The 21,261-nt window shown below is 49.3% G+C and overlaps 1 protein-coding gene across 4 annotated transcripts in view; it reads left to right on the forward strand.

Moving 5' to 3' along the window:
* Sptbn2 (spectrin beta, non-erythrocytic 2) overlaps positions 1–21,261 on the forward strand; it is a 39,798-nt gene that overhangs the window by 1,256 nt on the left and 17,281 nt on the right. For 2 of the 4 annotated variants that reach the window (XM_010635862.1, XM_010635865.1), the window contains exons 1-13: positions 8,421–8,884; positions 10,914–11,065; positions 11,505–11,678; positions 11,828–11,919; positions 12,067–12,147; positions 12,442–12,557; positions 14,691–14,803; positions 14,957–15,144; positions 16,702–16,819; positions 17,541–17,699; positions 18,045–18,347; positions 19,660–19,813; positions 20,022–20,892. In XM_010635862.1, the coding sequence (XP_010634164.1) occupies positions 8,707–8,884; positions 10,914–11,065; positions 11,505–11,678; positions 11,828–11,919; positions 12,067–12,147; positions 12,442–12,557; positions 14,691–14,803; positions 14,957–15,144; positions 16,702–16,819; positions 17,541–17,699; positions 18,045–18,347; positions 19,660–19,813; positions 20,022–20,892 (2,699 nt within the window). In that variant the 5' untranslated portion in view covers positions 8,421–8,706. Of the gene's footprint in view, positions 1–6; positions 46–5,932; positions 6,112–8,420; positions 8,885–10,913; positions 11,066–11,504; positions 11,679–11,827; positions 11,920–12,066; positions 12,148–12,441; positions 12,558–14,690; positions 14,804–14,956; positions 15,145–16,701; positions 16,820–17,540; positions 17,700–18,044; positions 18,348–19,659; positions 19,814–20,021; positions 20,893–21,261 lie in introns of those variants that run through there. The other 2 variants (XM_010635864.1, XM_010635863.2) reach the window with 2 other exon arrangements.

Here is a 21,261-nt window from a genome sequence, read left to right on the forward strand (position 1 = left end):
ACGACCGGTGCGCCCCCGCCTGCCGTGCTCCCGACTGCCACACAGGTAGGTACGGGCGCCCTAGCCCGCTTTGTCCCGGGCAGCGGGGCGGCGCGCTTTGTGAAACCGCGTGCGGGCGATGGGGTTCGGGTTGGGGTCCCGGGGATCTGGGGTGGTAGGATGAGGCTCCTGGTCCTCCCTTCCTCCGGGTGCTGGGGACAGGACACAGTGTGTGCCAGTCACCTAGGTACCAATGTGAGGGCGGTGGGGGTCGAGGAGGTGGGGCACGCGGGCCTTTATGGAGCCGAGAGAAGAGTCTGGAAGAGTTGGGGCTGACAGACCCGTTGATGGATCGGGGTCGGATGGACTCTGAGCGTGCATGACAGCGCCGGCTGTCCGCGTCACTGAGGCTCCTCCAGCGCGCTGGTGGATGCCGGTCCCTGCGCTGGGGCCGCACTTGGCCCGCCCTGCCGGGTGTCTGGGAGAGCCTGGCTCATCCTTTCTCCACAGCTCGATGAGGGCTTGCGCTGGAGCCGCGTGGGCTTCTCCTCGCCTCTTTGGTGGCGAGCTCCATGCTTTCCTTTAGACTCCTTCGCATTGTGTGGGAGAGAGGGACACAATTGGCGGTGGTAACCATAGCTCTGACAGTGGGGGGAATGAAGCACCTTCCCGGGCTGTTTCAGGGTCCGGGATGTTTACCTACTGCGCATACACCTACCCAGCAAGGCCTCCTGGCAGAAACTTAAACCTCCAGCCCCACAGCCCATAACCACCGGGCGTTCTGGTTCGGACTGACTTTACTCCATTAACTCCATGACATTGCATACTTGTCAGAGATGCAGGCTTGCCCCTGTCCTAACCTGCTACATGCTGTCTTTTGTGGGCTGTTTCTCATCAGTCTGGTAGTTGCAGGCACAGTCAGGATATCCACAAACCAGTTTTCTTTGAAGGTGAAGTGGCCAGGGTGAGTTCCATACACATATCTTAGCTTGAGGTTTGGGGCAACTCTTGGCATATTCAGAAGAGCAAAGTATTTGAGAAAGAGGAGCTAAGATGGAGATTAGATTTGCTCCTTGGAAACACTGATGGAAGCTCAGAATTGAGGAAGGGTGGGGGAAGGGAGTGAAAATGAGCCTGAATAATTCTGTCCTAAGTGCAGGATTCTAAAGGAAAGAATTAAAAATGCAGCCCTGGGCCCAGGATTTAGCTCAGTGGTTCCGCTGCCTGCTTCATAAGTGCAATGTCCAGAGTTTGATACCCCGTACCCCCGCCCCCCCATGCAGCCCAGTTCCTAAATTCTTCCAAGCAGAGTTCCTGAGGCTCATCAGGCACATGGCCTGGGAAACAGGTTGGGATTTGGTTTTTCCCACTTTTCTCCTCTGCCCTGGAATCATCTTTCTCTTGCCTTCTTCCAAGACCCCAGGGTTTGTTTGTGATTTCTTTTTTCTCATGCTGCCCCTCCACCCATTTATACTCTGAATGAAATAAAATTTTTACTTTGCCAAGGTTCACATTTCTTCTAATCTGTTATTCATCCTGCTATCATTTATTCATCTCTGCCTTCCCATGGCTGTACCAGCCCTGTCCTCCTTCCACACATCTGTGATTCACTGTGTCAGGGCATCAGTTTTGTTTCATTGTCTCTAGAGCTTACTCCATCTTCATTTTTCTCTCTCATCACCTAGGACACTGTAGGGGAGGATATATTTGAATTCAGCATGGGATAGGGCCTGACACCTATGGCCACCCCCGGGTCACACTCACCCCTGAAACTCTTGTCCTCTTAGTCCTCCTAGATCTTCCAGCCAATCTTGGGTATTTGTCATCTTTGAACACCAGTGGCCCTCAGCTTGTGCTCCTCATACCAGCACTATTACCCCAAATGGGTTAGAAAGGCAAATTCCCAGACCCTGTGCCAGAACTGCTAAACCAGAAACTCTGGGGTCAGGGCCAATAATCTATGTTTCAACAGCCTTCTACTCCAGCTAATCATGAGTCATGCCAAGTTTAAGAATTGTTGAGCTATAGGGATTAACCTAGAGGTACTCCAACTGAGGACTAGATCTTTTGCAATCCCATCTTCATTCTTTTCTTTGGCTTTTATTCTTTCCTCCATTCTTAACAAAACATTAGTTCAGTGGCCAAAAACTGATGGTAATTTCATTCACTGTCTCTGTATTGAATATCTATTGTGCTGTGACTGGCAAACACAAAAGAAGTAAACTTCAGCCCTTGTCCTCAATGAGTTAAAAGTGACAGGGGCAGAGAGACACATAAGCAACTAACAATTCAATAAGTACAATGTTTGCTTCTTGTGAAGAACTATACAAAGCACAGAAAAATGATCAACTCTGTGAGGAAGGGAAAGAATCGGAAGCAAGATGTGGTGAGAGGAGGAATTAAGGTACAAGACAGCCGTTAGCCTGGGGATAGGATTCTTACTTAACATGCCAGCTACACTGGGACAAAGGGAGAGGGGCAGTCCTTGAGGACTGACAGGGGACTGAGCAAAGTACCAGCAGTGCTTGGGTGTAGGTTCCAGCAGGACTCCAAGCCTACAGCTGGCAGGAGGTGACATTATTCTGGTACTAACAAGATAAGCTACTTGAGTCCAGTCAGTGGCTAAGAATAAGGGACTGATGAAACTAATTTAGATTAACTGCTGCATTTGCATCCTACTGTTGCCAGAGTTTAGGAATCCCAGAGAATAAAGCTGAGGATTCTCCAGTGTAGGGAGAGACAGAAATTATGAGGCTGGGGTGCTTGTTAACAGCCTAAGGAAGTCTGAACCTGGAAACTCAGGTCATAAGTGAGGAATGATCTACTGAGTGAAAAGTAACCAGAGCAGAGTCTGGGTAGAAGAAAATCAAAACTATAGAAATCTGGAGATAGCAGCCAGGGACACAGAAGAAAACATATTGTCGAAGGTGCAGAGCTAAAATTCTTGGAAACGAAAACTCTCAAAGTACAGAGATACAGTCTCAGAACCATGGTTCTGAACAACACCAGAAGTTCTCACAAAAGGTATGGGAACAAATCCCCTAGAATAGCAGCATAGAATGGCCCTATGGGGATCTGTGACATAGGACACAAGTGCCATCTTTGGTTCCTTCTCTATATCATAATATTTCTGGGAACTCAGGTGGGAAGCATGTATGTCCCAAACCTGATTCAGTTAAAGGAGCAGTTAAATGGTAGAGTTTTTATTTGAGGGAAGGGGAGATTCCAACTCCAGACTTTGTCCCCAAAATTTAGCATTCTACTGAGAGGCCCTACCAGCTACCTCTCCCTGGAAGATCTAATTTCATGCCTAGACCCATGTAGCCCCTTGGGGGGACCAAGGGAGATCCTCAAAAAGAGGCCAAACCAATGCATGTTTGAGTTCTGTGCAGCCTGTAGGAGACTGGGGGACATAGCTGTTTGGAGACTGTGTCACAGTTGTCTTCTTAAGTATCTTCTCTTTGTGGAGTATGAAGGCCTAAGACAGGGTTTGAAAACCTCAGAGGCCTTCAAGAGCCTTCAGGTAACATTAATATTGAGTCATATTTGCATAGGAGACAAAAAGGAATGGTGGATCTGCAGAGAAGTGGGAAACTCAGCCTCACCTAAAGGAATCCAAAATCAGTTACTTTAAAACAGCTATTGGCCAAACAAATTACTCCTGGGGGTGACTTTTGTAGGCTCATGACCTCTGGTAAAAAGAAAACAGTTGTATAAACTGATGGTCAGGAGGCACTAGGTGTGGGTGTTTTTGTGGAGAGGTCTGTGCAGGGATTGCGTGCTAGAAATGCCCTACCCAGAGCTAAGAATGAGAGTAGCCGCTGATTAGGAATCCTTAATCTGAAGGGTTTAGAGCAATGCTTCTATAACATGGACTAACTACTCTCCTGTCCAGCCACTGTAAGTATTGAGCCACTAGTTTAGGTCATGCCTTGCCCACAGTGCTCTTTGCTCAGGGTGATTCAACTCTGCCCTAGAATTTATTTTTATATAAATATTTACAGAGCAACTCCAGAGAAGCGGGTGGTGACAGAAAAGGAGTCCTGGGCCTAGTAGAGATTAAGCTCTCAGTCCTACTACAGGGAATGAAAAGCCCAAATCTAGGAACCTTAGACATTAGTTCCCTGACACCTCATTAATGCTACTCCCAGGGAAATCTGTATACAGGGAAAGGGGAGGAGCGGACAACCCTGCCTTTCAAGCGGGTCAGGTTCAGCTTCAGGGAACCACTTAATGATAGAAGCCAACTTCTGCCTTTGTGCATCTGTGGGAACACACTTCTGCCCACTTGAGTCTCACCACCCATCCCTTCTTCTTTCCCCAAACCACATGAGAGGTTCTCTCTTTACCTCCCTCCTTCCCAGAATTAGACATAGCCAAGTTCACAGCCCTGGCCTGAGAAATTAGGATTAAAATGTCTTCAGAGTCAAGAGGTACTAGGAAAGTCAGAAATACAAAATCCAGGGTTGTGTTAAAGTTACATCCCCTCCCCCATTTCCTTGAATGGTCACTTAATGCTGTGCTACACAAGAACTTTGGTCAGGATGGTTATTTTTTTTAAATCCCCAACAGCTAAACTGAAGCCCATTTGTTAGCTTTTGAGGACAGAGTATGTTTGCATAAGTGAAGGCCATAAATAGTCCTGGCAAGCATATATGGTCCATACTTTGTGGGCTACACTCTTGTCTGCACTGGGTGCTCATCCTTCTGGGGCAGCACTAAAGGGATCCAGGATGGTCAGGGATCATGTAAGTGCTCTCTATTCCAGAGGCTGGAATTAACAGTCAGAAGGAACTCTGCTTCAAAACCCTAGGGCTGAGCTGGGTATGGTGGAACACATCTGTAATCCTAGCAGGCAGGAAGCTGAGGCAGCAGGCTCACAAGTTTGAGTCCAGCCTGAGCAATTTAGGGGTTTAATGAAATCCTATCCCAAAATAAAAAACAGAGAAGAGTGGGGATGTTGTAGTTCAGGCTTTGGGTTCAATCTCCAGTACCAAAACACACAACAGTAACAACAACCTAGTGCTACTGGACCTGTAATCCTAGTTACTTGGGAGGCCAAGGCAGGAAGATCACAAGTTCTAGGCCAGACTGGACAATTTAGCTATTTAGCATGACTCCATCTCAAAACAAACAAATAAATAAATAATCGAAGGCCTAGGGGTGCAATTCAGTGGTAGAGAGCCCCTGGTTTTCATCACCAGTATAAGAAAAAGAGGAAGGGAAGGAGGGAGGGAGGGAGGGAGGGTTGACACGCTGCAGTTCTGAAGTGTACTGAAGCCCATCGCCTTGATTCCTTGGCACAGCCCTGTTCCTTTCTGGCCTGAGGCCAGTGAAGCCCTTCGTGTCTACCTTGTGCTCTAAGACACGGCTACTGTTCTTCTGCCTCTCTCCATGTGCACCTATCACATTCCTGTCTCTCTGCTTTTTCACAATGGCTCCCCGTCTCTGGCTGGAAATGATTTCTACTGACAAAACAACAATAACAACAACAACCCTGACAGTGGCACATGAGTGTAATTCCAGCTTAAAAGCTTGAAAAGCTGAAGCAGAAGGATCATAAATTTAAGGCCAGCCTAGGCAACTTAGGGAGACCCTCCCTCAAAAATTAAAAAGGGAAATCCGGAGATTTAGCTCAGTGGCGCCCATGCCTGCTTTGCAAGTGAAGGTCCTGAGATTCTGTGCTCAATCCCCAGTACCACACACACACAAAAAAATAAATAAATAAAAAGGGAGGAGGCTGGGGATATAAATCAGTGTTCCCTGGGTTCAATCTCCATTATACCCACCCCAAAGAATGAACACACACACCAAAAACAAATAAACAAAAAATAAGCACACATTCTGGCCACAAGGAGAGCAGAGCACAGCTAAGGCAGGCAGATAGAAAGCCATGTTGAGTGGCAAGCTCGGCAGCCCTGAGATGCCCTTCACCAGCCACGTCTCCTTGCAGGAGCAGGAAGCCGCCCACCACCATGAGCAGCACTCTGTCGCCCACAGACTTCGACAGCTTGGAGATCCAGGGCCAGTACAGTGACATCAACAACCGCTGGGACCTGCCTGACTCAGACTGGGATAATGACAGCAGCTCAGCCCGCCTCTTTGAGAGGTCCAGAATTAAGGCCCTGGCAGGTGAGGCCAGGGTGGTGTTGGGGAGGTGGAGGTAGGGTTGGTAAATTTGTCATAGTCGTTTTCTTTTATGGGAAGACAGCTTTCTTTCTAAGCTACTGCACTAAAGTGGGAGACCCAGAGCACCTTGAAAAACCCCTGACCCCTCAATCCAGCCTTAACAAACTTCATGCAATCCAGAACATTCCCCAGTTTCCCTCCCTTGAAGCCTGGAGATGCCAGCTATGCTGACCCCTGAACTCAAACAGCCTCCCTTCCAGGCCTGGGCCCTGAGTCATGTCTGTTCCTCCTTTTGTATTCTCAAATGTTACTTCTGTCTCCACCTACCTCTCCTACACCTTCATCTCCTCCTCTTCCTTTGACTTCCACATCATCTCCCACACCTGTTCTCCCTCCTGGCCCATTCTCCTCTCTGCACCCTCCCAACATGTGCCTTCCACCTGTCACCTGTTCCTCCCAGTATTTCATCTACCTGTTCCTGTTCCGTAAAGCAGGTTCTCTCCACCAGAGACTGGTGGCCCCCACCCATTCTCTGGGTTTGCTTTCCGTCAACCTCAGCCTCTGCCCTCCACTGTGGCCAGGGCTCTTCCCTTTGGCTGCTCTGTTCTAAACACAAACAAACCTGTCCAACAGCCTCCATGCATTTAGGGGGAGGCATTGTCATGGCAACAAGAGAGTGGCTGCCACCTGACACCACCAGCGGCTGGCTGGCTGGCTGGCTGGCGGGCTGGCGGGCTGGCTGGCTGGTGTGGGGCTGAGTCACCCACATACCCTAAGGCCACCCACCCAGTCTGGTTTCCCTCTTCCATCCCACCCTCATCATTGCTACTGACTTGCCAGTAGCCCAGCCCAGTCACAAACAAGGTCCAGACTACTGTCCCACAGAAGAGGTGGTAGGCCCCGGGGCTACGTGTTTCACCCAGGAAGAGTTTTTGCAAATACAAGTTCTCAAGCACTTGGGAAGCTGAGGTAGAGGATCACCATGAGTTTGAGGCTAGCCTGGGCTACATAGGCCCTGCCTCAAAAACAAACAAACAAACAAAAACCAAAATAAGACAAATACAGGTTCCCAAGCCTCTCCCTGAGCATAGTCAATTAGAATCTTTAGATATACAGTCCAGAAATTACTAGTTGTAGCAGTGGCGCCTGGAGGTCCTAAGTCATTTTTTTCCTGGACTTCTCAGTCCTTTCGGTTGGGTCTTCAGGATGGCTGGTGACATACTCCTATCAGTGCTTCTACAGCAAAGAGAAGACAGAAGATGTGGGGTATTAAGAGTTTCCCTGATCCCCTCCAGGTTTTAGATTTTTGTATCCTTTAGAACTGTTAAGATAGCTGCACACGCATGCAGCACCCAGCATTCTCACCATGTCAGGTGATACACACCAACCCACCCTGTCACTGTGTCTGTGCACAGGACACATACCAACCGGTACTGTCATGATGTCTGTGACATGTGCCACCCTGGACTGTTGCTAGGCCCTGTGTACATGCTACATGCTACCCAAGAGTCACAATGTCTGTGTACAAGGCTGTGCCACCCACGACTGTTGTGTGTCTGTGCACACACGTGCCGCCTGGGGCTCTCCGGTGTTTATCTCCACCACTAAGATGGGCTCCCCTGAAGAAGCACCTGTGTATGGGATTTGCCTAGCAAATAAAGGAGGAAGTGCACGAGACAAAAGCTGAAGCCCAGGAAGAGGTAGGAAGAGAATCTGGTAGATGTGCCCAGCAGTGGACCTGGGGGCAGGGCGCTGGTGGCGGAGAAAGGAAGGAATCTGTTCCTCAGATGTAATGACAAAAGTAAACGCCTTGCTCAGCACTTAGCTTTTCTTCTCCCAGGATCATCTCCTTTTCAGGTTTCTCTTTCTTTGCCCTCTGAGCCCAGATCAAAGCCTACGTCCTGGAGAGGGACTGCCTGGAGTCATCCAGAGAGGGACCTTCTTGCGAGCGTGCAGACCTTCAGGAAGCAGGGGTTGGCTTTGGGGGCCCTTTTTGCAGGTCTTCAGCAGTCTTAGGCAACCTGGGACCTGATGGGCAGGTCTCCCGGGGCTGGCAGTTCCCTCCTCCGCCCCCACAAGGCCCGGCCCTGCCCCAGCCGGGCTCCGCCTCCTGAGCCTCCCGCCCCTCCCCCGCCACTGTCCGACCTGTTTGTCTGGCGCTGCCTCTGTCTCCTCTGCCCAGGGCCAGGTGTGCTCCCGCTCACTGACTTCAACTTCTCTCGCCTTTCCTCTCGCCTTCCCGCCCTGCTGTGCCCCGCTTTTTCCGTGTCTCGCTTCCTCCGCTTTGCGCCCTCTCTCCCCCCCTGCCCCCCCCCCCCCCCCCCCGCCACTGTCCGACCTGTTTGTCTGGCGCTGCCTCTGTCTCCTCTGCCCAGGGCCAGGTGTGCTCCCGCTCACTTATTTCAGTAGCTCAGACAGCCTGTAACTTCTTTCTCCACTCCTTGAAACCCAGCATCCTTGAATCCCCGCACCGGGAGAGACTGCAGCGTCTTGGGACCCTTAGCACAGTCTCTGAGGAGGGCCAGACACTTGCTGCCCTGCCTGGCTCAGGGGAACATGGACTCTGGGCCTTGGGCTGTGTAGGAGGCAGTAGGAACCATGAGTGGGAATGGAGTAGGCAGGGTGCATGGGAACGGTCTGAATGGGGCCAGCGAATTTTACTATGAGGCCGTGGAAGGGTCTCAGAACCCTGGGGGCCTCCTGCTCTCACCAGCTGCCTTCATCAACCCTGCTCAGTATGCCAGCGTGCTGGAAGGACGTTTCAAACAGCTTCAAGGTGAGTCTCCGGCAGAGGGGAGCCTGAGTGAGTGCCCCGAGAGGGTTCTGGGCAGGAGGAGCCATGGGGTCCAGAAGCCAGAGCTGACCACTTTCTGTGACTCAGATGTTTGCATTGTGAGACAACATGATGGGATTTTGAGGGAATTGTTAAAAGTAGCCAGAAAAGATAGGGATATGGTTGGAGTCTGGAAAGGTTTGGATTCATAGAAAGGGACATAATGGGACAGTTTGAGGTGTGGCCTTAAGGTAACCTACTGGATACAAAGGTAATGAGGATGGCAGGATCTTGTGGGCCACCATCAGCACCTAGAAGCCTCACCAGTGGCTCACCATGGGATTTAACAGTCTCGCCTAGTTAGACAAGACAGAGTCACGAGCCGGGAGCCAGGACCTAGATTGTGCCTATGTTTCCTTGGGCTTCTAACTCGGTGTCTACAGGTGTGTGAGGGGGTGTGTATGGAAAACAGGGACAAAGGAGAGGTTTGTGCGCACAGGTCAGATAGATGTCTGAACAGGCGTGTTCATCCTGGCACAAATATTTAAATGTATTTCTGGCAGTCAGTGTGTTCCATGGTGTATATGTATGTACCGTGGGCGTCTTATGACGTTACCCGTTGGTGCTTGGCTTTAACCATTTTTCCAGTTGCCCCTATTTCCACATCTTCTCCTTTATTCTATCTGTGTGCCAACATGGCCTTATTCCAGTGTGCCTGGTATCAAGGTAATCCCCAATGATAACCCAGGCATCCCCAGCTCAGGAAGGGCCTGTGGATGCTGAAAGGAGGTCAGGGCCACTCTTATTCCACAGGTGCTTAGAACATCTCATCCAGTCACCAGGACTGCGGGTATGGTCCAGGTAAAGGGGTGAGAAAGGCAGAAATGGACATGGGTGTGTTGTTTTTTTTGTTTTTTTTTTTGTTTTAATGGTTGAGGTGCTCAGTAATGTGAGATTAAGGGATGAGTCTTTTCAGTTTCTGAGATGCTGGTACTGAGATGGAAACAAAATTGACTATTCATGCTGGGCTACTTGGGCTTAGTCCCCAGACTGGGCTTTCTGAGGGGTGCTGTAGGAATCCTGGCCACCAGAGCAACTTCAACTGCTTGAGGTTTTTCCTTTGCTTTGCCATTTACAAAAGCTTTCATTTTTATTTTTTGGTAGGAACCTAACAGCATACCCTCCTCCAGAGCTACTCCTGTGAACCAGGCAGCAGGACTTTTCCTATCTTTTTCTGAGATTGGCAGCTAATTCTGCCTGCCCCCATTTATTCCTTAAGTCCTCCAATTTGCAAAATCTTGTTTCTCTTTTTAGTCTGGGGGTGTTGGTGTCCTGGGACTGGATTCCCTGGAGCTAACTGAGTGACCCTCCCATAAGTAAGGTGGCCCATCCTTTCCTTATACAATCCGAGGACAGTGAGCTGACTCAGAGGACTGCACCCTTTCCACTGTTAAGTTTTCTTGATGACTGCTTGGAAGAGCCACTGCCATAATTTCAGGCCACACCCAACCCTTTGTCCACGGCTGAAAGCGGATGACAAGAGGACTTTATCGCAGCAACTCAATAGGGAGCCATGTTATGCCAGGCATCGACTAGGTGTCGTGCCTGAGATCTCATTTAATTTCTTACACTGACCTATTGAAGAAAATAATATGTATGTTTTACAGATAGGAAAATTGAGGCTGTGATCAGCGTTTCATATCTGTTACATAAAGTAACATGGACAATTTTTCTCATTCTTCCTTCTGTAAGCCTGTTTTCTGTTTCTCCTTTTTTATTCTTTTCTTTGCTTATAAGCTCCTTCCAGATTCTTCATTTTCCAACTATTTAAGTTCTTGATTTACCTCTCATCCATCTTTCTTCCCCTCCTTCCCAGATCTCACTTCTGCTCTCTGAGGAGTGCACACATGTACGTGCGTGCGCGCTCACACACACACACACACACACACACACACACACACACCCCAACTGGTGTTGAGAAGCAGGCATTCTGTACTTGAAGGATGGAAATGACCCCATGTTGCTACCACAGATGAGCGAGAAGCAGTACAGAAAAAAACCTTCACCAAGTGGGTGAACTCCCATCTGGCCCGGGTGACGTGCCGAGTAGGAGACCTGTACAGCGACCTCCGGGATGGGCGCAACTTGCTGCGGCTCTTGGAAGTGCTCTCAGGAGAGATGCTGGTAAGCTGTAGTCACAGAGGAACAAGGGGAGCCTCAGAAACTGGCCAAAGGGAAGATGCCACAGGAAGGACCCTAGAGAAAAGAATGACAGGGCAGAGCAAAACTTGGTGGCCCCCTGTGCCCAAAAGATGATCTCACTCTGAGAGGCTTTGCTGTGTGGATTACATAGGAGCCTTGCTTCACAGAGACAGAAACAGTGGCCCCATTGAAAACATTTCTTTCCCACCTACTCTGGGTGCAATTAATTCCCTTGGGAATCTTAATCTGCCCAAGCTGCATCTGTAACCTCAGCTTTAGCTCTGTGACCTTTGGCCCAGCCCTGGGGTTGTCCCTGTGTTCCTGAGAGGTCATGGGAAGGTGTACACAATGGGATGCTGGGAAGGCTTAGAGAAAAAGGAGAATCATGGTCTCTTGCCACCATATTCCTGTTCTTCAATAGCCAAAACCCACGAAGGGCCGCATGCGGATCCACTGCCTGGAGAATGTAGACAAGGCACTGCAGTTCCTAAAGGAGCAAAAAGTTCACTTGGAAAACATGGGCTCCCATGATATTGTGGACGGGAACCACCGCCTGACCCTTGGGCTGGTCTGGACCATCATCCTTCGATTCCAGGTATCCTCACACAGTGTCACTCTGAGTATAGGCCATGTACCTCTATGGCAGCAATCTAAAGAGCCCTTTCTTGACATTTCTGTGAGCATCTCTGATAATACCAAGAGTCCCTGACCAGGGAGTGAGGGCCCTGCTTGTTTCCTTCTTAGATCCAAGACATTAGTGTGGAGACAGAAGACAACAAGGAGAAGAAGTCAGCCAAGGACGCCCTGCTGCTCTGGTGCCAGATGAAGACTGCAGGGTGAGGAGGCCCTAGGCAAAGGGTGGGCCAATCCCAGGCTGTGCAGTATAGGCAGGGTAGCCTCTAGGATCATGACCTGGGGACTGTCCTTGCATCTCAGACCAGGGTTCAATACCACTTACCATTTTTCTGGGTCTCTGTTCATAGATATCCCAATGTCAATGTGCACAACTTCACCACTAGTTGGAGAGATGGATTGGCCTTCAATGCTATCGTGCACAAACACCGGTGAGAAGTCTGGGATAGCAAACACATGGGCTAATGATCAGGGGCCACACACACACACCGGCAAAAAGATGAGATACGCTGTATTATAACTGTCAGAAATGAGTGCGCAGAGGAACTGGAATGTGAGGATGCCACACAGGGAACTTGTGACAGGAAGCAGAGGGTGGTATAGGATGGGTATGGGGTGTTCTCTTCCAAACAAAATTGAGTCAGACTTAGAAGTAAAGATGGGAGTGGATTTACTTTTCCTCTTTAGGATCTCATGTGCTTTTGTCTCCTACTCCTCTACCCCAGGCCAGACTTGTTGGATTTTGAGTCCTTGAAGAAGTGCAATGCGCATTACAATCTGCAAAATGCTTTCAATCTGGCTGAAAAGGAGTTAGGCCTAACCAAGCTGCTGGATCCTGAAGGTGGGACAGAGCTCTGTAAAACAGGTTGTAGGGCAGAGACCGAAGCACACTGAGGGTAGCCAGGGGCTGGGCAAAGGGATGACTGGCAGTAGCTGCCAATAGGTAGTAGGTTTCTGGGGAGAAGGGGATGAAAATATTCTGGACTAAGGTAGTGATGATGGTTGCACAACTTTGTGGATATACTGAAAAACACTGACCTTATATACCTCAGAATGATAGGTGGTTTCATGATATGAAAATTATATCCCAATTTTTTAAAATCTATGGAAAGAACAGGAGCCCTGTAGTAGAAAGAGCTTGGGACTCTGAGTTCTGTCCTAGCCCAGCACAGAGAAGTTATCTTACTTAGAGCTAGGTATTTAGCCCCTCTGTGGTTGTTTCCTCATCTCCAAAATGAGAGAAGTAGACCACATAGTTTCCTAGGACCTTCCTTACACTAAAATTCTAGAGTTCTGAATTAAGCTATATCCAGGCAGGGTGGCACATGTCTATAATTCCAGAGTCTTGGGAGGCTGAGGCAGGAGGATCATAAGTTGGAGTCTAGCCTAGGGCTACATGGTGAGGTCCTGTTTCAATTAGCAATAACTGTGCCTCAGATAAACCTCATTGGCTATGATACTGCCACTGCACAAGCTTGGTGAGGTCCTATTTCAAAATAAAAATTGAAAAAGGGAACGGGATAAAGCTTAGTGGTAGATTACTTGCCTAGCATAGGATCAATCATCAGTACCACCAAAAATAAATGCCTTGAGGTCTCACCAAGAACTGGCCCATGGTCAGCTGCCTTCACTGGCTGGCTCCTCTGCTTCACCAATGAAGTCAGTAACAGCAACTTAGCTCCTACTTTGTACCTTGCACTGCATGCTTTAATTAATTGAAACCTCAAAACACTCTTTTGAAATCAGTGCCATTATTATCCTGTTTATGGCAGAAAAGATGAGACCTATAAAAGTTAAGCAATTTACCCAAGGTCATACAGCTGGGGGAACTGAAGTTTGAGTTTGGGCAGCCTGGCTTCAGAGCTGATTTCCTCAAATGCTTTTGGGAGAGCAGAGAGCACTTTAGGTACAGCCAAAAAAGAGGAAGAGAATGGGGTCAATAGAAGGCATGTTAGAAGAGCACCTTCTTAAACTTGCTGATAGGTTTGATCTTGGTCTCTTTCTCCTTTCCATCCCACATGTACCCCCATTTCCTGTGCTTTCTCAGTCATCAGAATGATAGGCATCAGGCTATCTAGAGACAGAAATAAGTTGAATGCATAGCTCCTTGGAGAGCATTTGAAAAGCTTAACTAAGGTGTGGAGTATTGGAGTAAAACAAAGTGTCCTGAGATGTCTGAGATGACTTCCATAGCTCCTGCTACCTGGGTGTCTTTGGAAATGGTCTGGAGGCTTCCAGGCTCATAGTCTCACTTGTGGATAGGAAAAAATCTGGCCTAATTAAAAGTGTGGCAAGAGCCGAGGATTTAGCTCAGTGGCACTGTGCCTGCCTTATAAGTGCAAGGTCCAAGTTTAATCCCTGGTACCAGAAAGGGAGGGTGTGTGTTTCAAATCATTATCCACCTAGGTCATTTGGTGGAAGCTATTTTGGCTCAAGGAATGCTCACATCCTTAGGTAGGCCCATGGTTAAGCTTTGGGACTAAGGTTGGAAACAGCCATGACCTTGTTATAAGATGGTGCCGAGAGTTGCCTCTATCTCTGCAGTGCTACATCCTGAGTTCAGAAGCCTTAGTTTGTACTAAGATCCCTGAATCTATTGTCCACTTAGAATCTTTCCAGCCTATAAGTCCATGATCCATCACCAAGCAGGCATGTTGTTTCTTTTCTTGCTGTCTTCCTCCAAATAACTAATTTTAGTGTCCACAAGGCACACTTGAGTAAACGCCTTCTGGGCTTTGGGATTTGTTCTCCACTTAAAGGGTCAGTTCCATGTCTAGGAGAAAGGAGGAAAAACTGAGCTTTTTTCATGCCCACTTTAAATGGCATGAGTTGTCACTTTCTCTGAAGGAAACTGGAGAAGATGTCAGCCTTGGAGAGCTGGGAGGACCCCAGATGTGGGGTGATTCAGACTTTGGGCTACTTCCAGGAAATAGGTTTCTGATGTCTTCCTGTCCCAAATGGTCCTTTTTCTCAGATGTGAATGTGGACCAACCAGATGAAAAATCAATCATTACCTATGTGGCTACCTACTACCACTACTTCTCCAAGATGAAGGCCCTGGCTGTAGAAGGCAAAAGAATTGGCAAGGTATCTCCCACCATGAAATAGTAGGCAGAATGGCCAGAGGAGGCCTAGCCCAGGGGTCTTACATCCTAAAGCAGGGGCAGGATAGAGCTGTATGCTTATGGGATAGGGAACCCTGTGGGCAAGACTCCCACATCCCTGTCTCCTGTTATGCAGGTGCTGGACCATGCTATGGAAGCAGAGCGCCTGGTGGAGAAGTATGAGTCCCTGGCCTCTGAACTGCTGCAGTGGATCGAGCAAACGATTGTCACCCTCAATGACCGGCAGCTGGCCAATTCCCTGAGTGGGGTCCAGAACCAGCTGCAGTCCTTCAATTCGTACCGCACTGTAGAGAAGCCACCCAAGTAGGTTCCCTAGGCCCCACTTTGCCAGGGCATGCCTGTCTGGAGCTGTACTCACATGAGAGGAAGCCTCCATCAGGGCGGCCTTTTGGGAGGGACGTTTGGCAGTACATAAATCCAGCAGAGGCTCATTTCCCAGCTCCAGTACCAGAAGTATCTAAACAGCATAGTTGTTCCAAAATAGATTTTTAAAAACTGATTAGCCATTTTTAAAAATTATGCCTTCCTATCAAGTGTGGTGATGCATGCCTGCAATCTCAGCACTCCAGAGGCTGAAGCAGAAGGATTGCCTTAGATTCAAGTGAGTTCGAGGCCAGTTTAAACAATATAGTGAGACCCTGTCTCAAGAAAAACAATAGCAAAGACAAAATTATGCCTTGGAAATGATTATTGCAGTGTTGAGTAAGTTTGATCCATCAGATAAGATTACTGGTTTGGCTGAGCATGTTGGTGCATGCCTGTAATCCCAGCTACTCAGGAGGCTGAGGCAGGAGGATTTTAAATTCAGGCCACCCTCGGCAACTGAATGAGACCCAGTCTCAACATACAAAATATAAAGAGCCTGGGCCAGGGATTTAGCTCAGTGGTTCTGCCATCTGCCTTGCAAGCACAAGGACCTGAGTTCGATCCCCAGTACCAAAAAAAAAAAAAAGATAAAGGGCCTGACAGGCAGGTCACAGCCAGCAACACAAGTGTGACTGATAATATGAGCACAGAGAGGTTCTTGTCATTTATATATTTTAGCAATTCACTGTTTTCATGTGTAGAATTACTGTTAGGCATTCTGTATGGTACATGCTAAAACGTATGTGCCTTTTTAAAATCATCAATGTCTTTTGCAGTTAATGTGTCAGCTCCAAAACTAATATTATTCCAGAAAACAACTGTTCCCATAAAGCCCAGGGAATGATTTGAGGGGTGCCCTTTGCCTATGAAGTCCATTTCTTGGCTTTAAAGATACAGCTATGAGCATGTTCACCAACATGACCTTTGTAAAAGAAAAATAAGTCATGAGGCATCTAGTGAAAATAGTACCAGAGAAATACATTTATTTTCATGAAAAATAGAGGTGAGCTGCCAGTGTTCTTTGTGAGCTGTCATGAACAAAGTGCTAAGTGTCCAGGTTCAAAGTACCTGAATTCAAATCCTGGCCCTGCTACTTCCCAGTTGTGACAATTGAGCAATTTAGCCTTTTTAGATCTCAATTTTTTCATCTGGAGAGAGGATGTAGACAACAGTGAGAAGCAAATGGGTGCTGAGAGCTGGCCAGCTCACAGTGAGTGAGTCCTTGATCGTGTTAGCCTTGGTTTCACTAGGGTTCCATTTGTGTGAAACAAAAACTAACACTTTTGTGCAAAAGGGTAACAACAGCGCTTATTGTTTCTTGTGGGTTTTGGTTGCTTTAAAATGATGTCTTTTGGTTTGCCAGCATTTTCTGGCTTTAATACAAAAAGCCTGTATTGCTTTTGTAAGAAGTAAAGCAACACAGGACACTCTGTGTTATAGAGTTGTGTCTCCCCCTGGGCCTTTGCCTCTTACTCTGACCGGGCCCTACCTCAGGTTCACTGAGAAAGGGAACTTGGAGGTGCTGCTCTTCACCATCCAGAGCAAGCTGCGGGCCAACAACCAGAAGGTCTACACACCACGTGAGGGCCGGCTCATCTCTGACATCAACAAGGTCTGTGTCCTTCCCATTTTCACACAAATGGCCACCTGCCATACCCACAGCTTCTTTTCCTACACCAAGAGCTACTTCCTTATTTAAATATTTCATCTCCAGCCGGGCGTGGTGGCACATGCCTGTAATCCCAGCACTTGGGAGGCTGAGGCAGGAGGATTGCTGTGAGTTCGAGACCAGCCTGGGCTACGTAGTGAGTTCCAGGTCAATCTCAACTACGTAGTGAGACCCTGTCTCAAAAAATACAAAACCAAAACAATCAATATTTCATCTCACTGCCCCCAGCCTCAAATGTGACTCTGGTTTCTTCTCATGCATGTCACTCCTGTCCTTTTTCTTACTCTCCATGCAGAGTCACATCAGGAAATTATACCCTAGTTCAGTATCTTGTTCAACGTGTCATTAACTCACTACTTCTATTTTGTATTTTTCACAAACAGCATTTGAAGTTTAATAAAAGTAAAATCAGTTTCACCTGCAGTCCTACCACTGCAAACAAATCAAACAGTTTCCATTGATTTTCCTCTATCCCTGTCCAGAATTGTCCTGTGGCCTTACAGCATATCCAGAACCTTTCTGATTCTCATCCACACACAGGCTGGTGCCTCCCTCATGGTGTTCCACAGCCGCACTAGAACAAGCTTCTGTTGACTCCAGAGCCCCAGCCCCACTGACCTACCCTGCCCTGACCTCTCATGTTAACCCCGTGCCTACCATGCAGGCCTGGGAGCGGCTAGAGAAAGCTGAGCACGAGCGTGAGCTGGCCCTGCGCACGGAGCTGATCCGCCAAGAGAAGCTGGAGCAACTGGCTGCCCGTTTCGACCGCAAAGCTGCCATGCGGGAGACCTGGCTCAGTGAGAACCAGCGCCTCGTGTCCCAGGTAGGACATGGCAGTGGGGGAGGCTTCAGAGACACAGGCTGGTGGGGAGAAGTAGGATAGAGGCCACAGCGGGTGAGCAGGGAACCCTGCAGTGCAGGGAAATGATGAAACAGGAAACCCACCATGCAGGTAGAAAGACCAAGAAACCCAGGAGCCAGCAGGCAAAGGCTTGAGCAGAAGAAAGGATAGTGAGAAGAGATGGGATGGGATGGGATGGGTTGGGGAGGAAACTGAGAGCTGCCTTGCAGAGTTGGCATCTTGCAGCTGGAGCACTTTGGAGAACAGATTAGGAGAGCAGAGGCACTGTTCTTTGGTTCCCAAATTTCTTTCTGACCTCTGCCCTAGGACAACTTTGGACTAGAGCTGGCAGCAGTTGAGGCAGCAGTGAGAAAGCATGAAGCCATTGAAACAGACATCGTGGCCTACAGTGGCCGGGTGCAAGCAGTAGATGCTGTGGCTGCAGAGCTGGCTGCGGAGCGCTACCATGATATCAAGCGCATCTCAGCCCGGCAGCACAATGTGGCGAGGCTCTGGGACTTCCTGCGGCAGATGGTGGCTGCCCGGCGGGAACGGCTCCTCCTCAACCTGGAGCTGCAGAAGGTGTTCCAGGACCTGCTCTACCTCATGGATTGGATGGGAGAGATGAAGGTACTAGGGGTGCCCCCAGGAAGGCTGATGGCCAGGAGTCATGGGGTGTATGACTGTGGTATTGCCTCTGCTCAGTCAGCCTATCTTTGTAAAGCACATGCCAGTGCTGAGGTCCCAAACCCAGTTCTGAAGAACAAAGCAGACAGGCCTCTGTCCACGTGGAACTCATAGTGTAGTGGGAAGAATTGGTGAAGAAACCCAGAAACACACTAGGAGGTAGTCATAAACCTCTCAGGACCCTGGAACAGGGTGGTTTGGTGAGGCTTCTCTAAGAAAATGTCATTGGATCTGAGACCAAGTCCAGGACTGACATGGGGATCAGAGGAAAGAAGGTTCTGGGCAGAAGAGACAGCTAAATTAAGGTCCTCAGCCATGCAAGTGTGATGCACTGGGATGAGAAGGAAGGCCGGTGGGCTATGTGAGGAGAGGGTCCATGGGATTAAATAGGGAGGAAGTGGCCAATTCACTTCGGGCCGTATGGCCTAGTCAAGGAGTTTGGATTTAATTCAAAGTAACATGGAGGATTTAAAGTGATTAGAAGCTGGGCACAGTGGCACATGCCAGTAATTCCAGCTACTTGGGTGGCTGGAGCAGGAGGATCACAAGCTCAAGGCCAGCCTGAACTTGTGGGACTGTCTCAAAATTTTAAAAAATTGGGCCAGGGATTTAGGGTGCTGTGCCTGCCTCAAAAGCCCAAGGTTCTGACTTCAATCCCCAGTACTGAAAAAAAATTTTTTAAGGCTGGGGATACAGCTCAGTGGCAGAGCACTTGTCTAACATGCACAAGAGGATTCAATTCCAAGTGCTACCAAAGAAAATAGTGATTAAAAGACTTTGTAACAGAAAGATATGCTTATGCCATACATTTTAAAAGGGTCCTTTGGGCTACAATGTGAAGAAGGCCCGTGGGCAGCCAGAGTGGGAGCAGAAAGCCCAGTTTAGTCTATTGCAGTCTCTAACAAGTGGGCAGAAGCATAAGTCTAGGAGAGCCGCTGAAGGTTGCTGGGTGCTATTGCAAAGCTGTGATGGTAGGAGGATGCCATTGATTTTGGAGCTGAGAAGATGAGTCACAGCAAAGATTCTAGGAGCAGGATTCAGCAAGAAAGCTGTTCCACAGGAAGGAAGTTGAGGATAAAGAATGGAGTGCCAGGACAGAACTAGAGTGTCCCAGTGTGTGTGGGTGAGCACGTGTGCAACACCTGGAGCCACCCAAAGAGGTTGGAAGAAGACAGAGCAAGGTTGGCTTGTGTAGCTGTCTAAGAGTGAACAAGGCAGCTCTCAGAATGACTGGCATGCTGCATGTACCTGGCAGGGCCGACTGCAGTCCCAGGACCTGGGCAAGCACCTGGCTGGTGTGGAGGACCTGCTTCAGCTGCATGAGCTGGTGGAGGCAGACATCGCCGTGCAGGCCGAGCGGGTGCGGGCCGTCAGTGCCTCTGCCCTGCGCTTCTGTGACCCAGAGAAAGGTGAGAACCTGGGGAGGCCCTGGAAATGAAGGGATGGGAAAAGGGAACACTAAGATCTGGGGCAGAATTCTGGGAAAACTTGAGAACAGGAGAGCTGATGGGTAGATGATAAGCGACAGAGCTCGAGCTGGGAAGGAGACCTGCCAGGGTTAGATGGATTTGTAGTCGGCAGGGTATTTGTAGAGCTCACAACCTCTGACTTTTGCAGAGTACAGACCATGTGACCCACAGCTGGTATCGGAGCGGGTGGCCACCCTAGAGCAGAGCTATGAGGCCCTGTGTGAGTTGGCAGCTGCTCGGCGGGCTCGCCTGGAGGAGTCGCGACGCCTCTGGCGGTTCCTCTGGGAGGTGGGAGAGGCTGAGGCCTGGGTACGGGAGCAGCAGCATCTCCTGGCCTCTGCTGAGACAGGCCGGGACCTGACTGGCGTCCTCCGCCTGCTTAACAAGCACACAGCCCTGCGGGGTGAGATGAGCGGCCGGCTGGGGCCCCTGAGGCTCACCCTTGAGCAGGGCCGGCAGCTGGTTGCTGAGGGCCACCCTGGAGCTAGCCAGGCCTCTGCCCGTGCCGCAGAGCTCCAGGCCCAGTGGGAGCGGCTGGAGACCTTGGCAGAAGAGCGGGCCCAGCAGCTCACGCAGGCTGCCAGCCTCTACCAGTTCCAGGCAGATGCAAATGATATGGAGGCCTGGCTGGTGGATGCTCTGCGCGTGGTGTCCAGCCCTGAGCTGGGGCACGATGAGTTCTCCACACAAGCTCTGGCCCGGCAGCACCGGGCGTTGGAGGAGGAGATCCGAGGCCACCGGCCCACACTGGATGCCTTGAGGGAGCAGGCTGCAGCCCTGCCTTCTGCACTGAGCCACACACCAGAGGTGCAGGGCAGAGTGCCCACTCTGGAGCAGCACTATGAGGAACTGCAGGCCCGGGCAGGTGAGCGCGCACAGGCCCTGGAGGCAGCACTGGCGCTCTACACCATGCTGAGCGAGGCCAGGGCCTGTGGGCTCTGGGTAGAGGAGAAGGAGCAGTGGCTGAACGGGCTGGCTCTGCCTGAACGCCTGGAAGACCTGGAGGTGGTACAGCAAAGGTAGGACTTGCAGCTCCCATGGGATGGATGGCCTCCAACTAGGAACTGGGGTATGGGGTGGTGTGTCCCTCCATAAACTGCCTGCTGCTTCTCTCTGTGCCTTAGCTACTAAGTCTTAATGGTCATTTGTGTTTAGTTTCAATGAAAATGTTACACATTTCATAACAAACCCCTATATATCCATTACTGAATTCCATCATCAGTATCTTGCTTTTTTTTTTAACTTTCTGTGACAATGATTCCCAATATTTTCTTTTTGTCCTACTCTCTACAGCATGCATCTTTTAGAAAAGAAAACGAAGCATCCTTATGTACCATATGTTACTTTTTTTTTTTTTTTTTTTGTATCAGGGTTCAAACTGGGGTCTT

The sequence above is a fragment of the Fukomys damarensis genome, unplaced genomic scaffold (assembly GCF_012274545.1).
Source record: "Fukomys damarensis isolate Sample0158 unplaced genomic scaffold, DMR_v1.0_HiC HiC_scaffold_27, whole genome shotgun sequence".
In the NCBI taxonomy this organism is placed as follows: domain Eukaryota; kingdom Metazoa; phylum Chordata; class Mammalia; order Rodentia; family Bathyergidae; genus Fukomys; species Fukomys damarensis.